At 46.4% G+C, this 25,424-nt stretch overlaps 1 protein-coding gene across 1 annotated transcript; it reads left to right on the top strand.

Moving 5' to 3' along the window:
- Positions 1-6,537: 6,537 nt before the first annotated feature.
- On the top strand, positions 6,538-24,204 carry CLXN (calaxin; the record flags this gene model as incomplete). The annotated part of the gene is made up of 6 exons (XM_082258507.1): positions 6,538-6,616; positions 12,201-12,356; positions 12,549-12,653; positions 14,323-14,474; positions 17,874-17,978; positions 23,905-24,204. 6 exons carry the CDS (start codon positions 6,538-6,540, stop codon positions 23,953-23,955), a joined length of 648 nt encoding a protein of 215 aa, XP_082114633.1. The 3' UTR covers positions 23,956-24,204.
- Between the last annotated feature and the right edge of the window lie 1,220 nt (positions 24,205-25,424).

The raw sequence follows: 25,424 nt of genomic DNA, 5'->3' as shown, positions 1-25,424 counted from the left end.
CACAACCTGGAATTACCATGGATTGTTTGAGGATTTGCATCATTTAATTTACAGAACATGCCCACAACTTTGAAGATGTTTTATTTTTATTTTTTTTATTGTGAAGCAAACAACTAGGACAAAATAACAGAAAAAGTCAATGTGCATAATTATTCACCCCCCTAAAGTCAATACTTTGTAGAGCCACCTTTTGTGGCAATCACAGCTCCAAGTTGCTTTGGATAAGTCTCTATGATATTGCCACATCTTACCACTGGGATTTTTGCCCATTCCTCCTTGCAAAACTGCTCCAGCTCCTTCAAGTTGGATGGTCTGCGCTTGTGAACAGCAATCTTTAAGTCTGACCACAGATTTTCTATTGGATTGAGGTCTGGGCTTTGACTAGGCCATTCCAACACATTTACATGAAGCGTATGGTCTGAGCACTGACAGGCTGACCCCCACCCCTTCAACCTCTGCAGCAATGTTGGCAGCACTCATACGTCTATTTCCCAAAGACAACCTCTGGATATGACGCTGAGCACGTGCACTCTTTGGTCAACCATGGCGAAGCCTGTTCTGGGTGGATTCAGTCCTGTTAAACCGCTGTATGGTCTTGGCCACCGTGCTGCAGCTCAGTTTCAGGGTCTTGGCAATCTTCTTATAGCCTAGGCCATCTTTATGTAGAGCAACAGATCCTCCGAGAGTTCTTTGCCATGAAGTGTCATGTTTAACTTCCAGTGACCGGTATGAGAGAGTGAGAGTGATAACACCAAATTTAACACACCTGCTCCCCATTCACACCTGAGACCTTGTAACACTAACGAGTCACATGACACCAGGGAGGGAAAATGGCTAATTGGGCCCAATTTGGACATTTTCACTTAGGGGTGTACTCACTTTTGCTGCCAGCGGTTTAGACATTAATGGCTGTGTGTTGAGTTGTTTTGAGGGGACAGCAAATTTACACTGTTATACAAGCTGTACACTCACTACTTTACATTGTAGCAAAGTGTCATTTCTTCAGTGTTGTCACATGAAAAGATATAATAAAATATTTACAAAAATGTGAGGGGTGTACTCACTTTTGTGAGATACTGTACATAGATATACATTGTACTGCTCTGTCCCCCCATAGATATACAATGTACCACTTTGCCCCCCCCCCCATAGATATACATTGTACTGCTCTGCCCCCCCCCCCATAGATATACATTGTACCGCTCTGTCCCCCCCCCCATAGATATACATTGTACTGCTCTGTCCCCCCATAGATATACAATGTACCGCTTTGCCCCCCCCATAGATATACATTGTACTGCTCTGCCCCCCCCCATAGATATACATTGTACCGCTCTGTCCCCCCCCATAGATATACATTGTACTGCTCTGTCCCCCCATAGATATACATTGTACCGCTTTGCCCCCCCCCCATAGATATACATTGTACTGCTCTGCCCCCCCCCCCATAGATATACATTGTACCGCTCTGTCCCCCCCCCCCCCATAGATATACATTGTACCGCTCTGTCCCCCCCACCATAGATATACATTGTACCGCTCTGTCCCCCCCCATAGATATACATTGTACTGCTCTGCCCCCCCCCCATAGATATACATTGTACTGCTCTGTCCCCCCCCCCCCATAGATATACATTGCACCGCTCTGTCCCCCCCCATAGATGTACATTGTACCGCTCTGTGTCCCCCCCATAGATATACATTGTACCGCTCTGTCCCCCCCCCCCCCATAGATGTACATTGTACCGCTCTGTGTCCCCCCCATAGATATACATTGCACCGCTCTGTCCCCCCCCATAGATGTACATTGTACCGCTCTGTCCCCCCCCTAGATATACATTGTACCGCTCTGTCCCCCCCCCCCATAGATATACATTGTACCGCTCTGTCCCCCCCATAGATATACATTGTACCGCTCTGACCCCCCCCATAGATATACATTGTACCGCTCTGTTCCCCCCCCCCATAGATATACATTGTACCGCTCTGTCCCCCCCCCATAGATATACATTGTACTGCTCTGTCCCCCCCATAGATATACATTGTACCGCTCTGTTCCCCCCCCCCCATAGATATACATTGTACCGCTCTGTGTCCCCCCCATAGATATACATTGTACCGCTCTGTCCCCCCCCCCCATAGATATACATTGTACCGCTCTGTCCCCCCCCCCATAGATATACATTGCACCGCTCTGTCCCCCCCCCCCATAGATGTACATTGTACCGCTCTGTGTCCCCCCCATAGATATACATTGTACCGCTCTGTCCCCCCCCCCATAGATGTACATTGTACCGCTCTGTGTCCCCCCCATAGATATACATTGTGCCGCTCTGTCCCCCCCCATAGATGTACATTGTACCGCTCTGTCCCCCCCCCCCCATAGATATACATTGTACTGCTCTGCCCCCCCCCCATAGATATACATTGTACCGCTCTGTCCCCCCCCACCATAGATATACATTGCACCGCTCTGTCCCCCCCCATAGATGTACATTGTACCGCTCTGTGTCCCCCCCATAGATATATATTGTACCGCTCTGTCCCCCCCCCCATAGATATACATTGTACCGCTCTGTGTCCCCCCCATAGATATACATTATACCGCTCTGTCCCCCCCCCTAGATATACATTGTACCGCTCTGTCCCCCCCCCCATAGATATACATTGTACCGCTCTGTCCCCCCCATAGATATACATTGTACCGCTCTGTTCCCCCCCCCCATAGATATACATTGTACCGCTCTGACCCCCCCCCATAGATATACATTGTACCGCTCTGTCCCCCCCCCATATATATATACATTGTACCGCTCTGTCCCCCCCATAGATATACATTGTACCGCTCTGTCCCCCCCCATAGATATACATTGTACCTCTCTGTCCCCCCCCCCCAGATATACATTGTACCTCTCTGTCCCCCCCCCATAGATATACATTGTACCGCTCTGTCTCCCCCATAGATATACATTGTACCGCTCTGTCCCCCCCCCCCCATAGATGTACATTGTACCGCTCTGTCCCCCCCCCATAGATATACATTGTACTGCTCTGCCCCCCCCCCCCATAGATATACATTGTACCGCTCTGTCCCCCCCCCCCATAGATATACATTGCACCGCTCTGTCCCCCCCATAGATGTACATTGTACCGCTCTGTGTCCCCCCCATAGATATACATTGTACCGCTCTGTCCCCCCCCATAGATATACATTGTACCGCTCTGTCCCCCCCCATAGATGTACATTGTACCGCTCTGTGTCCCCCCCATAGATATACATTGTACCGCTCTGTGTCCCCCCCCATAGATATACATTATACCGCTCTGTCCCCCCCCTAGATATACATTGTACCGCTCTGTCCCCCCCCATAGATATACATTGTACCGCTCTGTCCCCCCCCATAGATGTACATTGTACCGCTCTGTGTCCCCCCCATAGATATACATTGTACCGCTCTGTGTCCCCCCCCATAGATATACATTATACCGCTCTGTCCCCCCCCCTAGATATACATTGTACCGCTCTGTCCCCCCCATAGATATACATTGTACCGCTCTGTCCCCCCCCCCCATAGATATACATTGTACCGCTCTGCCCCCCCCCCCATATATATACATTGTACCGCTCTGTCCCCCCCATAGATATACATTGTACCGCTCTGTCCCCCCCCCATAGATATACATTGTACCTCTCTGTCCCCCCCCCCCCCAGATATACATTGTACCTCTCTGTCCCCCCCCCCCCCATAGATATACATTGTACCGCTCTGTCTCCCCCATAGATATACATTGTACCTCTCTGTTCCCCCCCCCCCATAGATATACATTGTACCGCTCTGTCTCCCCCATAGATATACATTGTACCTCTCTGTTCCCCCCCCCCCCCATAGATATACATTGTACCGCTCTGTCTCCCCCATAGATATACATTGTACCTCTCTGTCCCCCCCCCCCCCCCATAGATATACATTGTACCGCTCTGTGTCCCCCCCCATAGATATACATTATACCGCTCTGTCCCCCCCCCCCTAGATATACATTGTACCGCTCTGTCCCCCCCCCATAGATATACATTGTACCGCTCTGTCCCCCCCATAGATATACATTGTACCGCTCTGTTCCCCCCCCCCATAGATATACATTGTACCGCTCTGACCCCCCCCCATAGATATACATTGTACCGCTCTGTCCCCCCCCCATATATATATACATTGTACCGCTCTGTCCCCCCCATAGATATACATTGTACCGCTCTGTCCCCCCCCATAGATATACATTGTACCTCTCTGTCCCCCCCCCCAGATATACATTGTACCTCTCTGTCCCCCCCCCCCATAGATATACATTGTACCGCTCTGTCTCCCCCATAGATATACATTGTACCGCTCTGTCCCCCCCCCCCATAGATGTACATTGTACCGCTCTGTCCCCCCCCCATAGATATACATTGTACTGCTCTGCCCCCCCCCCCATAGATATACATTGTACCGCTCTGTCCCCCCCCCCCATAGATATACATTGCACCGCTCTGTCCCCCCCCATAGATGTACATTGTACCGCTCTGTGTCCCCCCCATAGATATACATTGTACCGCTCTGTCCCCCCCCATAGATATACATTGTACCGCTCTGTCCCCCCCCATAGATGTACATTGTACCGCTCTGTGTCCCCCCCATAGATATACATTGTACCGCTCTGTGTCCCCCCCCATAGATATACATTATACCGCTCTGTCCCCCCCCCTAGATATACATTGTACCGCTCTGTCCCCCCCCCATAGATATACATTGTACCGCTCTGTCCCCCCCCATAGATGTACATTGTACCGCTCTGTGTCCCCCCCATAGATATACATTGTACCGCTCTGTGTCCCCCCCCATAGATATACATTATACCGCTCTGTCCCCCCCCCTAGATATACATTGTACCGCTCTGTCCCCCCCATAGATATACATTGTACCGCTCTGTCCCCCCCCCCCATAGATATACATTGTACCGCTCTGCCCCCCCCCCCCATATATATACATTGTACCGCTCTGTCCCCCCCATAGATATACATTGTACCGCTCTGTCCCCCCCCCATAGATATACATTGTACCTCTCTGTCCCCCCCCCCCCCAGATATACATTGTACCTCTCTGTCCCCCCCCCCCCCATAGATATACATTGTACCGCTCTGTCTCCCCCATAGATATACATTGTACCTCTCTGTTCCCCCCCCCCCATAGATATACATTGTACCGCTCTGTCTCCCCCATAGATATACATTGTACCTCTCTGTTCCCCCCCCCCCATAGATATACATTGTACCGCTCTGTCTCCCCCATAGATATACATTGTACCTCTCTGTCCCCCCCCCCCCAGATATACATTGTACCTCTCTGTCCCCCCCCCCCCATAGATATACATTGTACCGCTCTGTCTCCCCCATAGATATACATTGTACCGCTCTGTCCCCCCCCCCCCATAGATATACATTGTACCGCTCTGTCTCCCCCATAGATATACATTGTACCTCTCTGTTCCCCCCCCCCCCCCATAGATATACATTGTACCGCTCTGTCTCCCCCATAGATATACATTGTACCTCTCTGTTCCCCCCCCCCCCCATATATATACATTGTACCGCTCTGTCCCCCCCATAGATATACATTGTACCGCTCTGTCCCCCCCCATAGATATACATTGTACCTCTCTGTCCCCCCCCCCCCAGATATACATTGTACCGCTCTGTCCCCCCCCCCCCCATAGATATACATTGTACCGCTCTGTCTCCCCCATAGATATACATTGTACCTCTCTGTTCCCCCCCCCCCCCCATAGATATACATTGTACCGCTCTGTCTCCCCCATAGATATACATTGTACCGCTCTGTCTCCCCCATAGATATACATTGTACCGCTCTGTCTCCCCCATAGATATACATTGTACCGCTCTGTCTCCCCCATAGATATACATTGTACCTCTCTGTTCCCCCCCCCCCCCCCATAGATATACATTGTACCGCTCTGTCTCCCCCATAGATATACATTGTACCGCTCTGTCTCCCCCATAGATATACATTGTACCGCTCTGTCTCCCCCATAGATATACATTGTACCTCTCTGTTCCCCCCCCCCCCCCCATAGATATACATTGTACCGCTCTGTCTCCCCCATAGATATACATTGTACCGCTCTGTCTCCCCCATAGATATACATTGTACCGCTCTGTCTCCCCCATAGATATACATTGTACCTCTCTGTTCCCCCCCCCCCCCCCCCATAGATATACATTGTACCGCTCTGTCTCCCCCATAGATATACATTGTACCGCTCTGTGCACTGTCTGCAAGCACAGGAAGCCCCAAGAACGGACCCCCCCTCCCCTTCAGCTGTGATGAATGAGTCCGGCACCGCCCACACCTCTCCTTTCTGCCGGATACAAGTGATGTCACAGCACATTGGTAGCTGATTGGTGCGCTTATCGCCATGGTGATGGCTTGTTGTAGCCTCACTCACACCGTGGGGATAACCAGAGCGAGGAGCGCCGCCGCCATGTCCCAGCCAGCCACCGCCATGACCCGCAAGAACCTGCAGAAACTGGCCGAGAGCCTCAGCCGGTCCGCCAGACACTGTAATACCCCCTCCCCCAACTATCATCACACTCATTATTATTAACGGGGGAGGGGAATTATTAGTTTTATTACTAGTAGTGCTATGGGGGAGCAATATTATTATATTAGTAGCAGTGGTTTTATTATGGGGGGGGGGGGGGACTATATTATAATTAGTAATTTTATTATTATGGGGGTGGGGGTAAATTGGTATTAGTAGTTACACACATATATGTGTGTGGGGGGGGGGGGTAGTTTATTATTATTATAGGGGGGGTCTAGGTTATTATTTTATAAGTTCTATTATTATGGAGGGCTATATTATGTTATTATTAATGTTATTCTTTTTTATTATTAAGCCCCCCCAAAATAATATTATAGCTCCCCAACCCTATATGATAATATGTCTTTGTTATTATGAAGCTGTGATTAGTATTAGTTTGTTATTGTTTAGAGGAATATTTGTTATTATTATTATGAGGTCAGAGTTATGCCGGCCATACACTGTATGAGAAATCATTCAAACTCGTTATTGAATAACGAACACTCGGGAGGAAGAACAAACCATTTTACCTTCATGTAATGACGGAATTTTTAACGATAAATCGTTCAAAGGACAGAAATCCGTTTTTTGTTTGTTTTGTCACATTATGCCGAGTGCAGAAACCGATCGCCTTTCATTTTATCATTCGTTCAGCAGAAATTTTCCAAGCTTTTTGGTTTTTTGGGCTCAAAATGTCACAACAGATTACCGATTTGTGCCCATTCACTGGCCGAAGAAAAACAAACGAAATGTCCTAATGACAGATTTGCGAACAATTTTTCGTATAATGTATGGGCAACATTTGTTATTTTATAAAGTTTGTTTTTGTTCAGCTGTTACATATTGTTAGCGTTAGTGTATTGTGGAGTCGTTTCCCTTTACTTTGGAGGGATTTTCCTTCACCATGGGGGTGGATTACCTTTTACCTTGGGGGGGATTTTCTGTCACCATGGTTTCCCTTCACATTGGAGGGATTTTCCCCCACCTTGAAGGGATTTCCCTTCACATTGGAGTGGTTTCCCTTCACATTGAAGGGGTTTCCCTTTGCCTTAGGAGTTCCCCCCACCTTTTGCACCTTTTGGAGATTTACCTTTACATTGGAGTGATTTTCCCCACCTTGATTTCCCTTCACATTGGAGGAATTTCCCCTCACCTTGGGGGGGGCGGGGTTCCATTACCTTGGAGGTAGTTCCCCCCACCTGGATTTCCCTTCACATTGGAGGGATTTTCCCCCACCTTGGAGGGATTTTCATCCACCTTGGAGGGATTTTCCCCCACCTTAGAGGGATTCCCCCCCCCCACCCTGATTCCCTTTCATATTGGAGAGATTTTCCCTCATTTTGGGGAGAGGGGTGTCCCTTTACCTTGGAGGGATTTTTCCTCACCTTGGAGTGGTTTCCCTTTACCTTGGAGGATTTTTCCCTCACCTTGGAGGGGGTTCCCTTTGCCTTGGAGGGATTTCCCTTCACATTGCAGGGAATTCCCCTCACCTTGGAGGGATTTTCCCCCACCTGGATTTGTCTTCACATTGGAGGTATTCCCCCCCCCCCCCACCTTGGAGGGGTTTCCCTTTTCTTTGGAGGGTCCACCTTGATTTTCCTTCACATTGTAGGGATTTTCCCTCACCTTGGAGGGATTTCCCCCCCCACCTTGATAACCTTTTACATTGGAGGGATTTTCCCTCACTTTGGGGCAAGGGGTGTCCCTTTACCTTAGAGGGATTTACCCTCACCTTGGAGTGGTTTCCCTTTACCATGGAGGGTTTTCCACCCACCTTGATTTCCTTTCACATTGGAGGGATTTCCCCCCACCTTGGAGGGGTTTCCCTTTTCCTTGGAGGGTGTCCCCCACCCCCCACCTTGATTTTCCTTCACATTGGAGGGATTTCCCCCCACCTTGATAACCTTTTACATTGGAAGGATTTTCCCTCACTTTGGGTAGAGGGGTGTCCCGTTACCTTGGAGGGATTTACCCTCATCTTGGAGTGGTTTCCCTTTTAGCTTGAAATGGTTTCCCTTTAGCTTGGAGGAATTTTCATTTTATCTTGGAGGGACTTCCCCTCACCTTGGAGTGGTTTCCCTTTACCATGGAGGGGTTTCCACCCACCTTGATTTCCTTTAACATTGGAGGAATTTCCCCACACCTTGGAGGGGTTTCGCTTTACCTTGGGGAAATTTTTCCTCATCCTTGGGGGGTTTACCTTTACATTGGAGGGATTTCCCTCACTTTGGAGTGGTTTCCTCTTACCTTGGAGGATTTTTCCCTCTTATTGGAGTGGTTTCCCTTTACTATGGAGGGGTTTTCTCCCACCTTGATTTCCCTTCACATTAGAGGGATCCCCCCCCCCCCACATTGGAGGGGTTTCTCTTTACCCTGCATAGATGTTTCTCTCACTTTAGAGTGGTTTCTCTTTACCTTGGAGGGAGTTCTCCCCAACCTTTTGGGGGGTTTACCTTTTCCTTGGAGGGATTTCCCCCACCTTGATTTCCCTTTACATTGCAGAGATTTTTTTTCCCTCACCCTGGGGGGTTTCCTTTTACTTTTTTTGGGATTCACCCCCCCCCCCCCACCTTGGAGGGCTTTTCCTTTACCTTGGAGGGATTTCCCCTCACCTTGCAGTGGTTTCCCTTTATCTTGGAGGGATCCCCCCCTCACCTTGGAGGGGTTTCCCTTTTTATCTTGAAGGGATTTCCCTTCACATTGGAGGGATTTCCTCTCACCTTGGAGTGGTTTCCCTTTACCTTGGAGGGATCCCTCCCCCCTTTACCTTGGAGGCATCTCCCTTTACCTTGGAGGGGTTTCCCTTTGAGGGATTTCCCTTCACATTGGAGGGAATTCCTCTCACCTTGGAGTGGTTTGCCTTTACCTTGGAGGGAGTTTCCCTCACCTTCGATTGGTTTCACTTTACCATGGAGGGGTTACCACCCAGCTTGATTCCCCTTCACATTGGAGGGAATTCCCCCCACCATGGAGGGGTTTTGCTTTACTTTGGAGAAATGTTCCCTCACCTTTGGGGGGTTTACCTTTACATTGGAGGCATTTTTACCACCTTGATTTCCCTTCACATTGGAAGAATTTCCCATCACCTTGGAGGGATTTCCTTTTACCTTGGAGGGATTTTCCCCCTCTTTGATTTCCCTTGGCATTGGAATTATTTCCCCCCACCTTGGAGGAGTTTCCCTTTAACTCGGAGGGAGTACCCCCCCACCTTGATTTCCCTTCACATTGGAGGGATTCTCCTTCACAATGGAGGGATTTCCCCCCACCTTGGGGTTTAACTTTACCATGGAGGGAGTCCCCCCCCCCCTAAATTTCCCTTCACATTGGAGGGATTTTCCCCCACCTTAGAGGGTCTGTCCTCTCACCTTGGAGGGATTTCCCCCCACCTTGGAGGGGTTTAACTTTACCATGGACTGAGTTCCCCCCACCTGAATTTCCCTTCACATTGGAGGGATTTTCCCCCACCTTAGAGGGTCTGTCTTCTCACCTTGGAGGGATTTCCCCCACTTTGATTCTCTTTCACATTGGATGGATTTTCCCTCATTTGGGGGGGTTGTCCATTTACCTTGGAGGTGTTTTCCCTCACCTTGGAGTGGGTTTCCCTTTACCATGGAGGGGTTTCCCCCCACCTTTATTTCCCTTTAAAATCCAAAAAACCCCTAAGTCCAAGGAAGGACATAAAAAGCGGGACTATATCGGCATATGTAGGTTGAAAGGATGCAAGCAAGTAAACCACTATATAAAAAACATATGTAGCTTTATTACAAATTTAAAAGGACAAAATTGGTGACATGACAATGAACAAACATAAATATAAAATACATGGATCCGTGGTGGCCATTAGCTAATGATGGATACAATATACCAAAACACCAGATCCATATACATGTGCAGTCTGACGGTCCCCGGTAAGCCAACGCGTTTCGCAATTATAGCTTCATCAGGGCACCATAAAGAACGCAAAAGTACTGCACTACAAAAGTATGAAAAAACATATGTTCTAATCACAGAGTATATACATTTACAGTATAGCTGCAATATGTAGCTTCAAAATAATGCTGACCTGAAAATCTCACAAAGGAGAGTATAGAGCAGGTAAGGGGGAACTGTGCTCCTGGGCAGGTGTTGGGACCCCTATATGTGGACAAAATATCAACGGTGGTGAATGGATAATTGATTCCAAACAATGTTAACCACTTAAGCCCCGGAAGATTTTACCCCCTTCCTGGGTATTTTGTGATTCGGCACTGCGTGACTTTAACGGACAATTGCGCGGTCGTGCGACGCTGTACCTAAACAAATTTGACGTCCTTTTTTTCCCGCAAACAGAGCTTTCTTTTGGTGGTATTTGATCACCTGTGTGATTTTTTGATCATGCGCTATAAACAAAAAAAGAGCGACAATTTTGCAAAAATAACAATATTTTTCACATTTTTTTTTATATGAAATTCCCCCCCAAAAAAAAGTAAAAATCCAAATTTTCTTAAATTTTTGGCCAATTTGTTTTCTGCTACATATGTTTGGTAAAAAAAAAATCACAATAAGCGTATTTTGATTGGTTTGCGCAAAAGTTATTGTGTTTACCAACTAAGGGAAAGATTTTTGTCTTTTTTTTTTTTTTTTTTTTTTTTTTAACGAGTAATGGTGGTGATCGGCGATTTTTTTTTTTTGCGGGACTGCGACATTGCGGCGGACAGATCGGACCCTTGACTGACATTTTTGACACTTTTGGTGGTACCAGTGACATTACTGCAGTAATCAGTGCTATACATATGCTCTGTTACTGTAAAATTACACTGGCAGGGAAGGGGTTAACTTTATTGGAGAGGGAGGGGTTAAGTGTGTCCCTAGGGGCGTGATTCTAACTGTGCAGGGATGTGGCTTGAGGTGTAGGAACACTGATCAACGGTCCTACATAGCAGGACCGTTAGATCAGTGCTTTTACACAGGGGAGACTGACAGGCGGCTTTGTTTACATTAGCCGCCGCACTTTCTCCCTTCACAGCGGACGATCGCAGGTGACCGGCGGACATCGGGTCCGCCGGTCACACGCACAGAGTTGTCCGTGAACGAGCCGAGGCGGGAGCGCGCCTGCCCGCTATTGGCTCCCAGACTAGTGACGTACCGGTACGTCACTTTGCCTGGCCGGGGCTGACCGCCGAAGTATATGTACTTGCGGCAGTCGGCAACCGGTTAAGGAAGGGGCGCAATAAACCCCCCTCCCCAACACCGAAAAACAGAAAAACAATAACTGGAACCGGTTCCACAATCAAATACCACCATAAGAAAGCTCTATTTGTGGGGAAAATAAGACATAAATTTTGTTTGGGTACAGTGTCGCACGACTGCGCAATTGTCAGTTAAAGTAACACAGTGCCTGAATCGCAAGACATGGCTTGGTCATGAAGGGGGGTAAATCTTCCGGAGGTCAAGTGGTTAAGTCACCATGTTACCTTGAGTGTCTGGCCATGAATGGAAAAGGTGTGTGCGTTGTCATCATCGTCCTTTATCTATCAATAAATATCAATTTTATAAAATTGTAATCTATCCGTCTCTTTCAGTCACCAAGAATGAAGTGGAATGTCTCATTCGACTTTACAACACAATAGTGGGCCGGCCGATAGATCCGAACACCAGAGGAGGAATAGATCGGAACACCTTTAGGAATATTCTACACAACACCTTCAACATGACGGATGACATGATTATGGACAGGGGTGAGTTATAACCATACTGCGCTGTAACACAAAGCAACCAATCAGCAATCATCTTTCAGCGAGCACAGAAAACGGAAATCAAATTCCTGTAGGTTGTGTTGTGTATGTCACGGTGGTCCTTTGTCTTTACTGATATGTCTCTACTTCCACTTGTATGATGAAAAGATATTTTTCTTTTTCTCTTGTTTCCAGTGTTCCGTGCATTCGATAAAGACAACGACAGTTACATCAGCGTGACAGAATGGATCGAAGGATTATCTGTGTTTCTGCGCGGGACATTGGATGAAAAAATTAGATGTAAGCAGTACAACACAATCCCAACCAGGAATTCTTTGATTTCTTAAAGCTGAATTTTTTTTTCCCCCCCTGCCTCCAAATCCACAACAACACTTTATTAACCACTTGCCGACCGGCGCAAGTACATATACTGCGGCGGTCAGCCCCTCCTGGGCAAAGTGACGTACCGGTACGTCACTCGCCCGCGAGCCTATAGGGGGCGGGCGAGCGCCGCCGGAGGCGCGATCCCACCCCCCCTTGTTCCCTGACATCCCCGCACGAGTGACCGGTGGCTCCGATGCCCGCCGACCACCCGCGATCTCCCGCTGGAGAGGGAGAAAGGCAGGCGGCTGATGTAAACAAAGCCGCCTGTCATTCTCCCTGATGTAACAGCAGAGATCATACGATCCTGCTATGTAGGATCGTATGTCTCTGTGGTTACATCACAAGCCACGCCCCTTGACAGTTAGAATCACGCCCCTAGGGACACTATTAACCCCTTGATCACTAATAAAGTTAACCCCTTCCCTGCCAGTGTCATTTTTACAGTAACAGTGCATATTTTTAGCACTGATTACTGTAGTAATGTCACTGGTACCCCAAAAAGTGTCAAAAATGTCAGTCAGGGGTCCGATCTGTCCGCCACAATGTCACAGTCCCGCAAAAAAAATCACAGATCGCCGCCATTACTAGTAAAAAAAAAAAACAATAAAAATGACATAAATCTTTCCCGTAGTTAGTAAACGCAATAACTTTTGCGCAAACAAATCAAAATCCGATTATTGCGATTTTTTTTTTTTTTTTTTATCAAAAATATGGAGCAGAAAACAAATTGGCCTAAAATGTTAAAAAAGTTTGATTTTTACATTTTTTTTTTTTCAGAATTTCATATAAAAAAAATGTGAAAAATATTGTTATTTTTTCAAAATTGTCGCTGTTGTTTTGTTTATAGCGCAAAAAGTAAAAATTGCACAGGTGATCAAATAGCACCAATTTCATTTGGGTACAGCGTCGCACGACCGCGCAATTGTCCGTTACAGTCACGCAGTGCCGAATCGCAAAATAGGCCCTGGTCTTTGAGCAGCCAAATCCTCTGGGGCTTAAGTGGTTAAAGGGATTGTAAAGGCAGAAGTTTTTTTATCTTAATCCATTCTATGCATTAAGATAAAAAGCCCCCTCTCTATCCAGCAATGTTTCGGGAGTGTCTCCGCTGCCCAGGACTCCCCTCCTCATTATGAGACAGCAGCGCGGCGCAATAGGCTTCCACTGCTGTCAATCAGCTAATCAGGAGAGAAGAGGGGCGGGGCTGGGTCGCGGCACTGAATGGGCACAGGGAGCTGTGACTCGGCTCAGGTGCCCCCATAGCAAGCTGCTTGTTGTGGGGGCACTTAACAGGCGGGAGGGACCAGTAGCACTGGTGAGGGACCCAAGTGCTGTGATGTTTTCAGGAAGCTATATACAGCACTCTGCCGGCCCCTCCTACCAGCCATGATCTGTCTCCATAAAGAAGCACAGAGACCCAGTGATCTCATCAATGGCTCCAAAGCTAAGTAAATATTCAAATCAGAAAGCTTTCAGCCTAATTCGTTAGGATCTTTGGCACTTTACGCTGTCGCTTGAATAAACCTTATTAGGCTCAATTCACTAAGCAATAATGCATGTGTTCACATTTTTTTCTTTTTTTTTAAAGATTGTTTTGAAGTATATGATCTGAACAGTGACGGATACATCTCTAGGGAAGAGATGTTCCACATGTTGAAGAACAGTCTTCTCAAGCAGCCTACAGAGGAAGATCCAGATGAGGGTATAAAGGACCTGGTGGAGATAACCCTCAAGAAGATGGTGAGCAGTTAGCTACTTGTTCTGTAGATCGGTGCTGTGGTGCATGGCGTCGGGTTTATTAGTTCATTTTGGAATGACGGAGACATTTTGCAGGCCGCGAGCTTCACCCGTACACTGCTGCCCAATTGGTTGGAAGAGACGAAGAGCACACATGGGTTCCCCCCGGCACATGGAACTCAATCAGAACTGACTGGAATCAGAAAACAGGGAGCAGAGATTTATCAGTGAAGGAAAGATGGCGGAACTGACCGGCTCGAGATACAAAACTGAACTGACTGAGAATGCACAGGAAGGGTGGCAGGCGTCTGATGGAGCCCAGACTGGTGCAAGGGAAGGGTCAGTTCAGCCGGCAGGCAGTGCCGCTCTCCTTTGCCTTCCCAGTGCTAGCTTAAAGCGGAGTTCTGCCTTCCCCTCTACCCCCTCCAAAAATGAAAAGTCAGCAGCTACACATACTGTACTGTACACATACACATACTGTACACATACTGTACACATACACATACTGTACACATACACATACTGTACACATACACGTACACATACTGTACACATACACGTACTGTACACATACACGTACACATACTGTACACATACTGCACTGTACACGTACTGTACACATACTGCACTGTACACGTACTGTACACATACACATACTGTACGCATACACGTACTGTACACATACTGTACACATACACGTACTGTACACATACACATACTGTACACATACTGTACACATACACATACTGTACACATACACATATTGTACACATACTGTACACATACTGTACACATACACATACTGTACTGTACACATACTGTTCACATACACATACTGTACACATACACATACTGTACACATACTGTACACATACACGTACTGTACACATACTGTACACATACTGTATTGTACATGTACTGTACACGTACTGTACACGTACACGTACTGTACACATACACATACTGTACGCATACACGTACTGTACACATACTGTACACATACACGTACTGTACTGTACTGTACACATACTGTACTGTACACATACTGTACTGTACACCTACTGTACACATACTGTACACATACTGTACTGTACTGTACACATACTGTACTGTACACATACTGTACGCATACTGTACTGTACACATACTGTACTGTACACATACTGTACTGTACTGTACACATACTGTACGCATACTGTACGCATACACATACTGTACGCATACACATACTGTACACATACACATACTGTACGCATACACATACTGTACACATACTGTACTGTACACATACTGTACTGTACACATACTGTACACATACTGTACTGTACGCATACTGTACTGTACGCATACTGTACTATACACATACTGTACACATACTGTACGCATACTGTACACATACAGTAGCTGCTGACTTTTAATATTAGGACACTTACCTGTCATGGAGTCCAGCGAAGTCGGCACCGCAGCCGATGTTCCCATCGGCTGTTGGGTGCTGCTGCCGCCATTGCCAGTAAGGGAACCCGGCAGTGAAGCTTTGCAGCTTCATGGGTGGGTCCCTACTGTGCATGTGCGAAGCGCGCTGCGCATTCCTATTTGCTCGGCAGCGGGGGAAGGAGGAGGGGGCCAAACTTCTGCGTCGCCGTATCCCAAAAGTGGGGAAGGGTACCTGTCAAAAACAGGTACCCATTCCCCCCTCCCCCCTGAAAGGTGCCAAATGTGGCACCGGAGGTGGGGAGGAAACAAAAGAGCGGAAGTTCCACTTTTGGGTGGAACTTCACTTTAAGCTTCATTAACTTTCTGCGTGGATCTGACTTCCCGCATGTTTTTTCATCATACTGACATTTATCCAGAAGCTGTTTTCTTCAGTTTTAAAGCTGAACTAAACCAATTGATTTAGTGGTTTCAAAAAACAGTTACATTCTCAGCATGCCAAGGATGCTAACTGTCACATTTGCTTATGTTCTCAACCAAACTGTCATACCTTCAAAAGGCTGGTTCATAACTGATCGCGTGTGCAGCACCATGGCAGTTGCAGATCAGAGGCTAAGATGGCAGCTTCCTTGGCTGAAAAGGATAGGAGGGTTTAGTTCCGCTTTTATTGTAAGTTGCTACATTGATTTTTTTCCATTAAAGTTTAATTTACTGATGTATCCCTGTTTTTCTGATTACATATTGATTGGAGTTGGTGGATCTTTCCTGATTGTAGGTTTCCTTTAACCACTTGCCGACCGCCACACGACTACTTACTGCGGCGGTCAGCCCCTCACAGGCAAAGCGACGTAGTACTACGTCGCTAGCCTGTGAGGGTCTAGGGAGAGAGCGCCCGCCCCAGGAGGCGCGCTCCCGCACGGTCACGGACCCCCCCCCGTGCGTGTCACCGGCGGACCCGATGTCCGCCGGTCACTCGGCGATCGTCGGTGGAGAGGGAGAAAGGCAGGCGGCTGATGTAAACAAGTCGCCTGTCATTCTCCCCTGTGTAGAAACAGTGATTATACGGTTCTACTATGTAGGACCGTTGATCACTGTTCCTACACCTCAAGCCACAGCCAATCACAGTTAGAATCACGCCCCTAGGGACACACATAACCCCTTCCTCTCAAAAAAAAAAAAAAGTTAACCCCTTCACTGCCAGTGTAATTTTACAGTAACAGTGCATATTTATAGCACTGAGTAATCCCAAAAGTGTCAAAAATGTCAGTCAAGGGTCCGATCTGTCCACCGCAATGTCGCAGTCCCACAAAAAAAATCGCAGATCGCTGCCATTACGCGTTAAAAAAAAAAAAACAACAAAAATGACAAAAATCTTTCCCTTTGTTAGTAAACGCGATAACTTTTGCGCAAACCAATCAAAATACGCTTTTTGCGATTTTTTTTTTTTTTTTTTTTTAACCAAACATATGTAGCATAAAACAAATTGGCCGAAAATGTTAAAAAATTTTGATTTTTACATTTTTTTTGGGGGGGAATTTCATATAAAAAAATGTGAAAATATTGTTATTTTTGCAAAATTGACGCTCTTTTTTTTGTTTATAGCGCATGATCAAAAAATCGCACAGGTGATTAAATACCACCAAAAGAAAGCTCTGTTTGTGGGAAAAAAAGGACGTCAAATTCGTTTAGGTACAGCGTCACATGACTGCGCAATTGTCCATTAAAGTCACGCAGTGCCGAATCGCAAAATACCCCCTGGTCAGGAAGGGGGTAAAATCTTCCGGGGCTTAAGTGGTTAACATACGTTCTCAGGAGTATCTACTCTTCTCAGTAAAATGGAATTATCTGATGGAATGGATGCATTTACTGTTTTTTGCCAGCAATGACTGAATGATATTTATCTGTCACATTGTCTGCTTTGTTTGCTCATTCACTTATGTAAAACGTCTCCGTATTTTGTCTCCCCTCCAGGATCACGATCACGATAGCAAACTGTCTTACACAGATTTTGAAAAATCTGTCCTAGAGGAGAACCTGCTTCTGGAAGCCTTTGGGATGTGTCTCCCTGATAGCAAGGTGAGATCCAGAGGCAGTATCTGTATTTTCACAGAAATAGTTTAAAGCGGACCTACACTGCATCTGAGCAGCACAAGCCAAAAATGCCATTTCATTCATTTTTAATATTCAAAGCAAACTCCCCCATCCATCCATGTCTCCATGCTTTATCTTTCTGAGAAATCAGTTTGAAAAAACATTCTCCTAGCATTTCTGGCCATGGCCATCTTAAGTAAGGGCAGATGATTCATGTAGCATTTACGTCCTGGAAAGCATCCGCCCTTAGCTCAGGCGTGAAGGCAGGAGGGTGTGCTTAGCTGAGAAAACCCCTCCTGAAGACTCCTGGGATAAACACTGAACAAAATTATAAACGCAACACTTTTGTTTTTGCCCCCATTTTTCATGAGCTGAACTCAAACATCTAAGACTATTTCTATGTACACAAAAGCCTATTTCTCAAATATTGTTCACAAATCTGTCTAAATCTGTGTTAGTGAGCACTTCTCCTTTGCTGAGATAATCCATCCACCTCACAGGTGTGGCATATCAAGATGCTGATTGGACAGCATGATTATTGTATAGGTGTGCCTTATGCCTCGTACACACGCAACGATTATCTGCCGACCGATCGTCCGACTTTTTTCCCGAGTGTGTTTTGTTGGTTGGAATGTGCCTAGACTGCACACGAATTTTCTCGGCCAACAAAATTCAACTTCAGAAGTGATGTCATGTGCTGGTTTACTTTCCGTGTGTTTTTTCTTCTCTGAGCATGCCCAGTCTTGCTCATCAGATTTTTGTCTGCCGAAATCTGTACTGACTGACGGAAAATCGGCCGTTGTGTTGACGGCCAACAAAAATTTTATAGCCTGCACACCAGATTTTATTCGACCGAAAAGTCAGAGTCGGTTGTCGAAAGCATCATACTAACAAGCCGAAAGTCGGCCGATCGGACGTTGGCCGAAAATTCCCGGCCAACTATCGATGCGTGTGTACGAGGCATAAGGCTGACTACAGTAAAGGCCACTCTAAAATGTGCAGTTTTAATTTATTTGGGGGGTCAGAAAACCAGTCAGTATCTGGTGTGACCACCATTTGCTTCACGCAGTGCAACACATCTCCTTGGCATAGAGTTGATCAGGCTGGTGATTGTGGCCTATGGAATGTTGGTCCACTCCTCTTCAATGGCTGTGCGAAGTTCCTGGATATTGGCAGGACCTGGAACACGCTGTCATATACGCCGATCCAGAGCATCCCAAACATGCTCAATGGGTGACATGTCCGGTGAGGATGCTGGCCATGCAAAAACTGGGATGTTTTCAGCTTCCAGGAATTGTGTACAGAACAGATCCTTGCAACATGGGGCCGTGCATTATCATGCTGCAACATGAAGTGATGGTCGTGGATGAATGGCACAACAATAGGCCTCAGGATCTCGTCACAGTATCTCTGTGCATTCAAAATGGCATAAAAAAAAAATGCACCTGTGTTCGTTGTCCATAACATACGCCTACCCATTCCATAACCCCACCGCCACCATGGGCCACTCCATCCACAATGTTGACATCAGCAAACCGCTCACCCACACAACGCCATCTTCCCGGTACAGTGAAAACCAGGATTCATCCGTGAAGAGAAACCTCTCCAAAGTGCCAGACGCCATTGAATGTGAGCATTTGCCCACAAACTGCAGTCAGGTGGAGACCCCAATGAGGATGACGAGCATGCAGATGAGCTTCCCTGAGATGGTTTCTTACAGTTTGTGCAGAAATTCTTTGGTCATGCAAACCGATTGTTGCAGCAGATGATCTCAGATGATCTTGGAGGTGAAGATGCTGGATGTGGAGGTCCTGGGCTGGTGTGGTTACACGTGGTCTGCGGTTGTGAGGCCGGTTGGATGTACTGCCAAATTCTCTGAAATGACTTTGGAGACGGCTTATGGTAGAGAAATGAACATTCAATTCATGGGCAACAGCTCTGGTGGACATTCCTGCAGTCAGCATTCCAATTGCACGCTCCCTTAAAACTTGCGACATCTGTGGCATTGTGCTGTGTGATAAAACTGCACATTTAAAACCACTTTCAGGCATGCTTGTCCGTCTGTTGACGGATGAAAAACGGATATCAATGCATCTCTATGGAAAAACGGATGTAAAAGGATGATCATTCGTTTACATCAGTTTATATCCGCATCCATCATCATTCGTTTTTTTTTTTTTACTGATCAAAGCTCTATTTTTCTTCCGTTAAAAAAACAGATCAGGTGAAAGAGGGATGTAAACTGACAAATGGTCAGCTTTCCATCCGTTTTTGCGTTGGTAGTGGGTGTAAAAAAAACTGATGAGTAATGATGAAAAATGATCTATTTTGACTTGACTGAACTGATGAAATGAACGGTCCGCATGTGTGAAGGGGGCCTTTTATTGTGGTCAGCCTAAGGCACACCTGTGCAATAATCATGCTGTCTAATCAGCATCTTGATATGCCACACCTGTGAGGTGGATGGATTATCTCAGCAAAGGAGAAGCGCTCACTAACACAGATGTGGACAGATTTGTGAACAATATTGGAGATAAATAGGCCTTTTGTGTACATAGAAAAAGTCTTAGATCTTTGAGTTCAGCTCATGAAAAATGAGGGCAAAAACAAGTGTTGCGTTTATAATTTTGATCAGTGTATGACATCATTTGTCTAGGCCTGGAAACCAGGAAGTAACTGAAAACATGTTTAAAACAAGTAAATATATACTTTCATATGTATTTACTAATGCTAGCAGCATAAGCATTAAAAATAGTCAATGTTGGTTTAGAGAGTAAAGTTCTGCTTTTAAATACCAATGCTACTCTTAAAAGAGATGTACAGCCACAGCTCTTTTGGCTGTGCATCTTCTATGGATCACAGGAGTGCAGTTCGTTCTGCACTCCTGTGACACGTTTTCAGCAGAGAGCAGTCTGAAGTCCGCTCTCTGCTGACGTCACAGATGTCAGTCCAGGCACCGCGTCATCACGACCACGAAGTCGGGATCCGCCAGGTGCCTGGACCGACACCCGGCTCAACCTCTCAGTGAGTAACAGAGTCTGAGCCAGCTGCTCCCCGCCCCTCTACAGCTCAGCGCTCGGCAGCCAGAGGCACTGGGACCGTTGCTGCATCCACCTAGGTAGGTATACATGGGGAAAAAAAGGAAACCCCCATACTTCTCTTTTAAAGTGGATGTAAATCTGATTCATGAAATTTGGCCTAAGAAAATATATATGTAGTGTTTACCTATCTCTCTCCAAAGCCCTAAGTCCCCTGTCTTTCTGCTGCTCCGTTCTTCTGTTATCAGCATGATAACTTCTTACAAGCTCTCCAACAATCAAGATAAAACCAGGCTGAAATTTGTGTTGGGGTGGGTGCTATAAATAGATTAGCAGAGAGCTTGTCTATTCACAGCACAGCTCTGCACATTCCTTCCTTTGCCTATGTGGAGGGGGGGGTGCCTTTCCTCCAATTAGCTGTCACACAGTGTATGCCACACCCAGTGCTGAACAGGAAGAAGAAATCTCTAACACCATGTTCACTTTCTAAAGAATATGCAAGCTGAAGACAGCAGATATACTTGTAAAACGTATGTAGGGAGATTTTTTTAATCTCTGTGTATGATCTGAGGCTGTTCACTTCACTGCTTACATGTGAGGGTTTACATCCACTTCAAAGGAGAAGTATAACCAAAGCTGTTTTGGCTATACTCCTCCTGGGGATCACAGGAATAAAGTTTCCTCTGCCCTCCTGTGACCTGATTTCAGTCGACGGCAGGCTAAAGCCTGCTGTCGGCTGACATCCCTGAGCTGGTCCAGGCGTTTGAAAGATCCCAACTTTAAAATTGGGATCCAGCCAGAGGTCTGGACTGGCACCAGCAAGCTGCTGAGAGCCGGAGCCAGCCGCTCCCTCTTCCTCCAAAGCCCAGTACCCCAGTGAGGCTGGAGGGGAAGAGCAGAGAGCCGGAGGCCGACAGTCACAGTCACAGCTCCCTGCTCGGAGCGGAGGGTGAGAACTGATTAATCAGCGGTGTTTGATTGCTTAGTTCTCAGTGCAGAAGCTCTGGGGGACAGATGCAGCATTGGATCAATTCTGTATCCACCTAGGTTAGTATAATTTTTTTTTTTCCAAAAGCCAAAAAGAGAAATACTCTTTTAAGCTGGGTTCACATGGGCAGAAAATCAGCTGAAAATGGTCTATTCGGCAGGAACCGGCTGACTTTCAACCCATGTGTACAGCTGTTTGCTCTTCTGAGTTCTGTCAAATGGGCATTCTGGAAAGCCATCATCCAATTAGTGCTGGCAGCCAATAGCTGCGACCACTGATCAGTGTGTTCTGGTAGGGGGAGGGGTCTTCCTGTCAGAACACAAAGGCACAATAGGGGATATCACAGTACTAACATCACTTGTGTTGGTACAGCGATCTTTTTTTTTTGTTCAGCTCACTGAGTTGAGGGCTGAGTGTGTACCCAGCTTTAGGAGTAGGATCATTTTTAAGTATCTTCTGGGAAGTTGTCTGGAAAAGCTGCAAAAGTGCAACCATAGCCAATAAAGAAGTGAGGTTCAAAACACAGGAATAAATCTCTCACTGAGAATAAAAGGTGCCAGCTTATGCTTATTTGTATCACCACAAAACGGAGACCTTTGTCCTTTTATTTTTATCTCAGCTAGTCCACCTTTTGCAAAAAAAAAATAGTAAATGCACCCATTTCAGTTGATGTGCATTCATTATTGTTTTGCATAGGTGCATAGGATGACTGGAACTGCAGTCAGTGGATGGTGGGTGCAATGCTCTGGCTCCTGTAGACGTGGGTCAGTACGGATCTACAGACCTTCAGTGACAGCTGCAGAAGCATCAATGGACTACAAGTTCAATGATGTCACCGCATTTGTATTCCTTTGGAAACTGCAAGTCCCACTGCAACACTGGCAGATGGGATCCAGTTTTTATTCCGATTCCTGTAACTGATAGAGGCAGATAGGTGGGCGGGGCCATGCTGATATTAAATTAGACAGGAACCAATAGAGAGAAACACCCTTAGCTTCTGTAGGAGGGGGGTGAAGGCGTGAGGGCAAGGGCTGCAGACTCTCACCATGCTTTGTTATACCCTAAGTAAGGCAATATCAGCAAGTCTAATTAAGTCCACCTCTCTTCCAGGCTGGACAACATCCAGCACCAGCTAGCTCTTTTCTCCCCAGCCTTACCCCTTTCATTCATTAGATTTCAGTTCTATTAGGCAGCTTGCCTGGGAACCCCACTCCACAAGACTGACATCCACACATTGGCATTGTGACATTTTCAATCAAACCTGACAGCGGATCTAATATGAAACAGAACACTTTGGGCTCTTTCACACGGGCTGTCCGATCAGGTCCGCCTGTCAGGTTTAAGGTGGACCCGATCAGACCCTCCATTCACCCCTATGGAGCGGCGGATGTCAGCGGTGATCGCTGCTATCCGACCTGCAAATTCAGACGGATGATGATCCTATTTTCCATCAGTCTGGCAGATCAGATGAAAACGGACATGCGGTCAATTTCCACCCGATTTCCCCATAGAGGAGAGCATGGCTCTGTCCGTCTCCACTCTGCACAGTGAGCGGAGATGGAGCGATCTCCCGCTGTCTGTGTGAAAGGGGCCTTAAGGGCCATACACACTATAAGATTTTCTGAATATTTTTTCCTTCAGATTTACCTTTTCTATGTAGTGCAAGGGCCTGCCAGATTGCATACAAATTGAAAGTTTTTAGGTTTGACCTCATATTATATGGTTTTGGTAAATCTAAAGGAAAAGTCTTCAGAAAATCTTATAGTGTGTATGGCCCATTAGGCTGAAACTTTAAAGTTGAACTTCTGGCCCACCTCAGCATATCCCAATGCATTCTGTGATGTATATTTCAATGAGCTTTATTTTATGTTTTTTCCTCCTGCAGAGTATCATGGCTTTTGAGAGACAAGCGTTTGCGGAGCCAAGTGAACCATAGATAACGTCAGCAAAAATCTCCATCATACCACCAATTTACAGGACTCTGGAGTGGCCTTTGTCTGAGTTTTTATAAGTTGTTGTGGAAGTAATGGTCAGTTCACCCAAAGTGCATTTTTTCCTTGTGGCACTCACTGGATTCCTATATCTCTCAGGGGCTCCTGCTGTGACATCTCTACGTGAGCTACTCCCATCTGCAGTGGCCATTATCAGGTCTCTCTTGCCCTGTTGGTCTTTCTTTAAACCCCATTCCCCCATTTTAGGGCACCCACCGTGCCCTAAAGCTGGATACACACTATACAACTTTTGTTGGTAGATTTCCTTTAGATTTACCTTCAACTATGTAGTGCAAGGGCCTGTCTGATTGCATACAAATTGAAAGTGTTTAGGTGTGACCTCATATTATATGGTTTTGGTAAATCTAAAAGAAAAAATCTAAAGAAAATTGTAAAGTGTGTATGCAGCTTAATAAACACACACATCTGCTGACATCACGGGTTCTTTTTATTGTAGTGGCGATAATTGTGAATGGTTGTCATTCCATTTAGTACTTAGAGCCCAGACTGGTGTGTTGACTGCCCCACAAAGGGTGGGTCCAAGACATCCAGGACTCGGCCGAGGTGGCTGCCCATCATTCATCTCGGAAGACTGGCAGCATCTAGTGGCTGAAAGTAATTACTGCAGGCAACTCTTAGAGATTGAAGATAAATATTGAAGCAAAAGCTCATTCATTTTTACGTCAGCTGTGCCATTTTGTATTTATTTGCAGTTCTGTTTTAACACTCCTGAGAATGCAACAGGAACAATGAAAGTCCACATAGTGCAACATGAGATATGTGTAATATATACTAGTTAGATATCTGATAAGCTGGAATTTCCTGCAGAGAGTAAACCAACGAGCCCACAGCTATCCACTCACAACAAACAGGTTTTGGATTAACTGATTCCATGCAAAAAGAAAATTATAACCTGAGCTGAGAGAAATAAGAAGTAGCCAGTCCTAATCAAGGTCTACAGGAGCCTGACTCTTTCCTTAAAGTATAACTAAAGGCAAAACATTTTTTTCAGTTTTGGACAGAGTGGCGAGGGATTAAAACACCCGCCAGGTTTTATTGCTGTCTGTTAAGGAGATTCACCCTCTCTATTCGTCCTGTGTACCATTTATCATTGAAAGTAAACTCTAAGAGTCCATTCACACTGCCGCGACACGACTTGCTGGGGCGACCTGTGAAGTCGAGGTGCACAGCGTGCACCGCGACCTCGGCACGACTTGCAGGGACTTAATATAATTGAAGTCAATGCAAGTCGCCTCCAGGTCGCCCCAAAGTAGTACAGGGCCCTTTTTCTAAGTCGGAGCGACTTGTGTCGCTCCTATTAGAACGGGTCCTGTACTATTCAATGGCGAGCGACCGACCGCGACTTGTCAGGCAACCAAGTCCCCTGACAAGTCGCGCTAGTGTGAATGGACCC

The sequence above is a fragment of the Pelophylax lessonae genome, assembly GCF_965119305.1.
Source record: "Pelophylax lessonae genome assembly, chromosome: 5".
Classification (NCBI taxonomy): Eukaryota; Metazoa; Chordata; class Amphibia; order Anura; family Ranidae; genus Pelophylax; species Pelophylax lessonae.
This window is presented reverse-complemented; position numbering and strand designations above follow the sequence as displayed.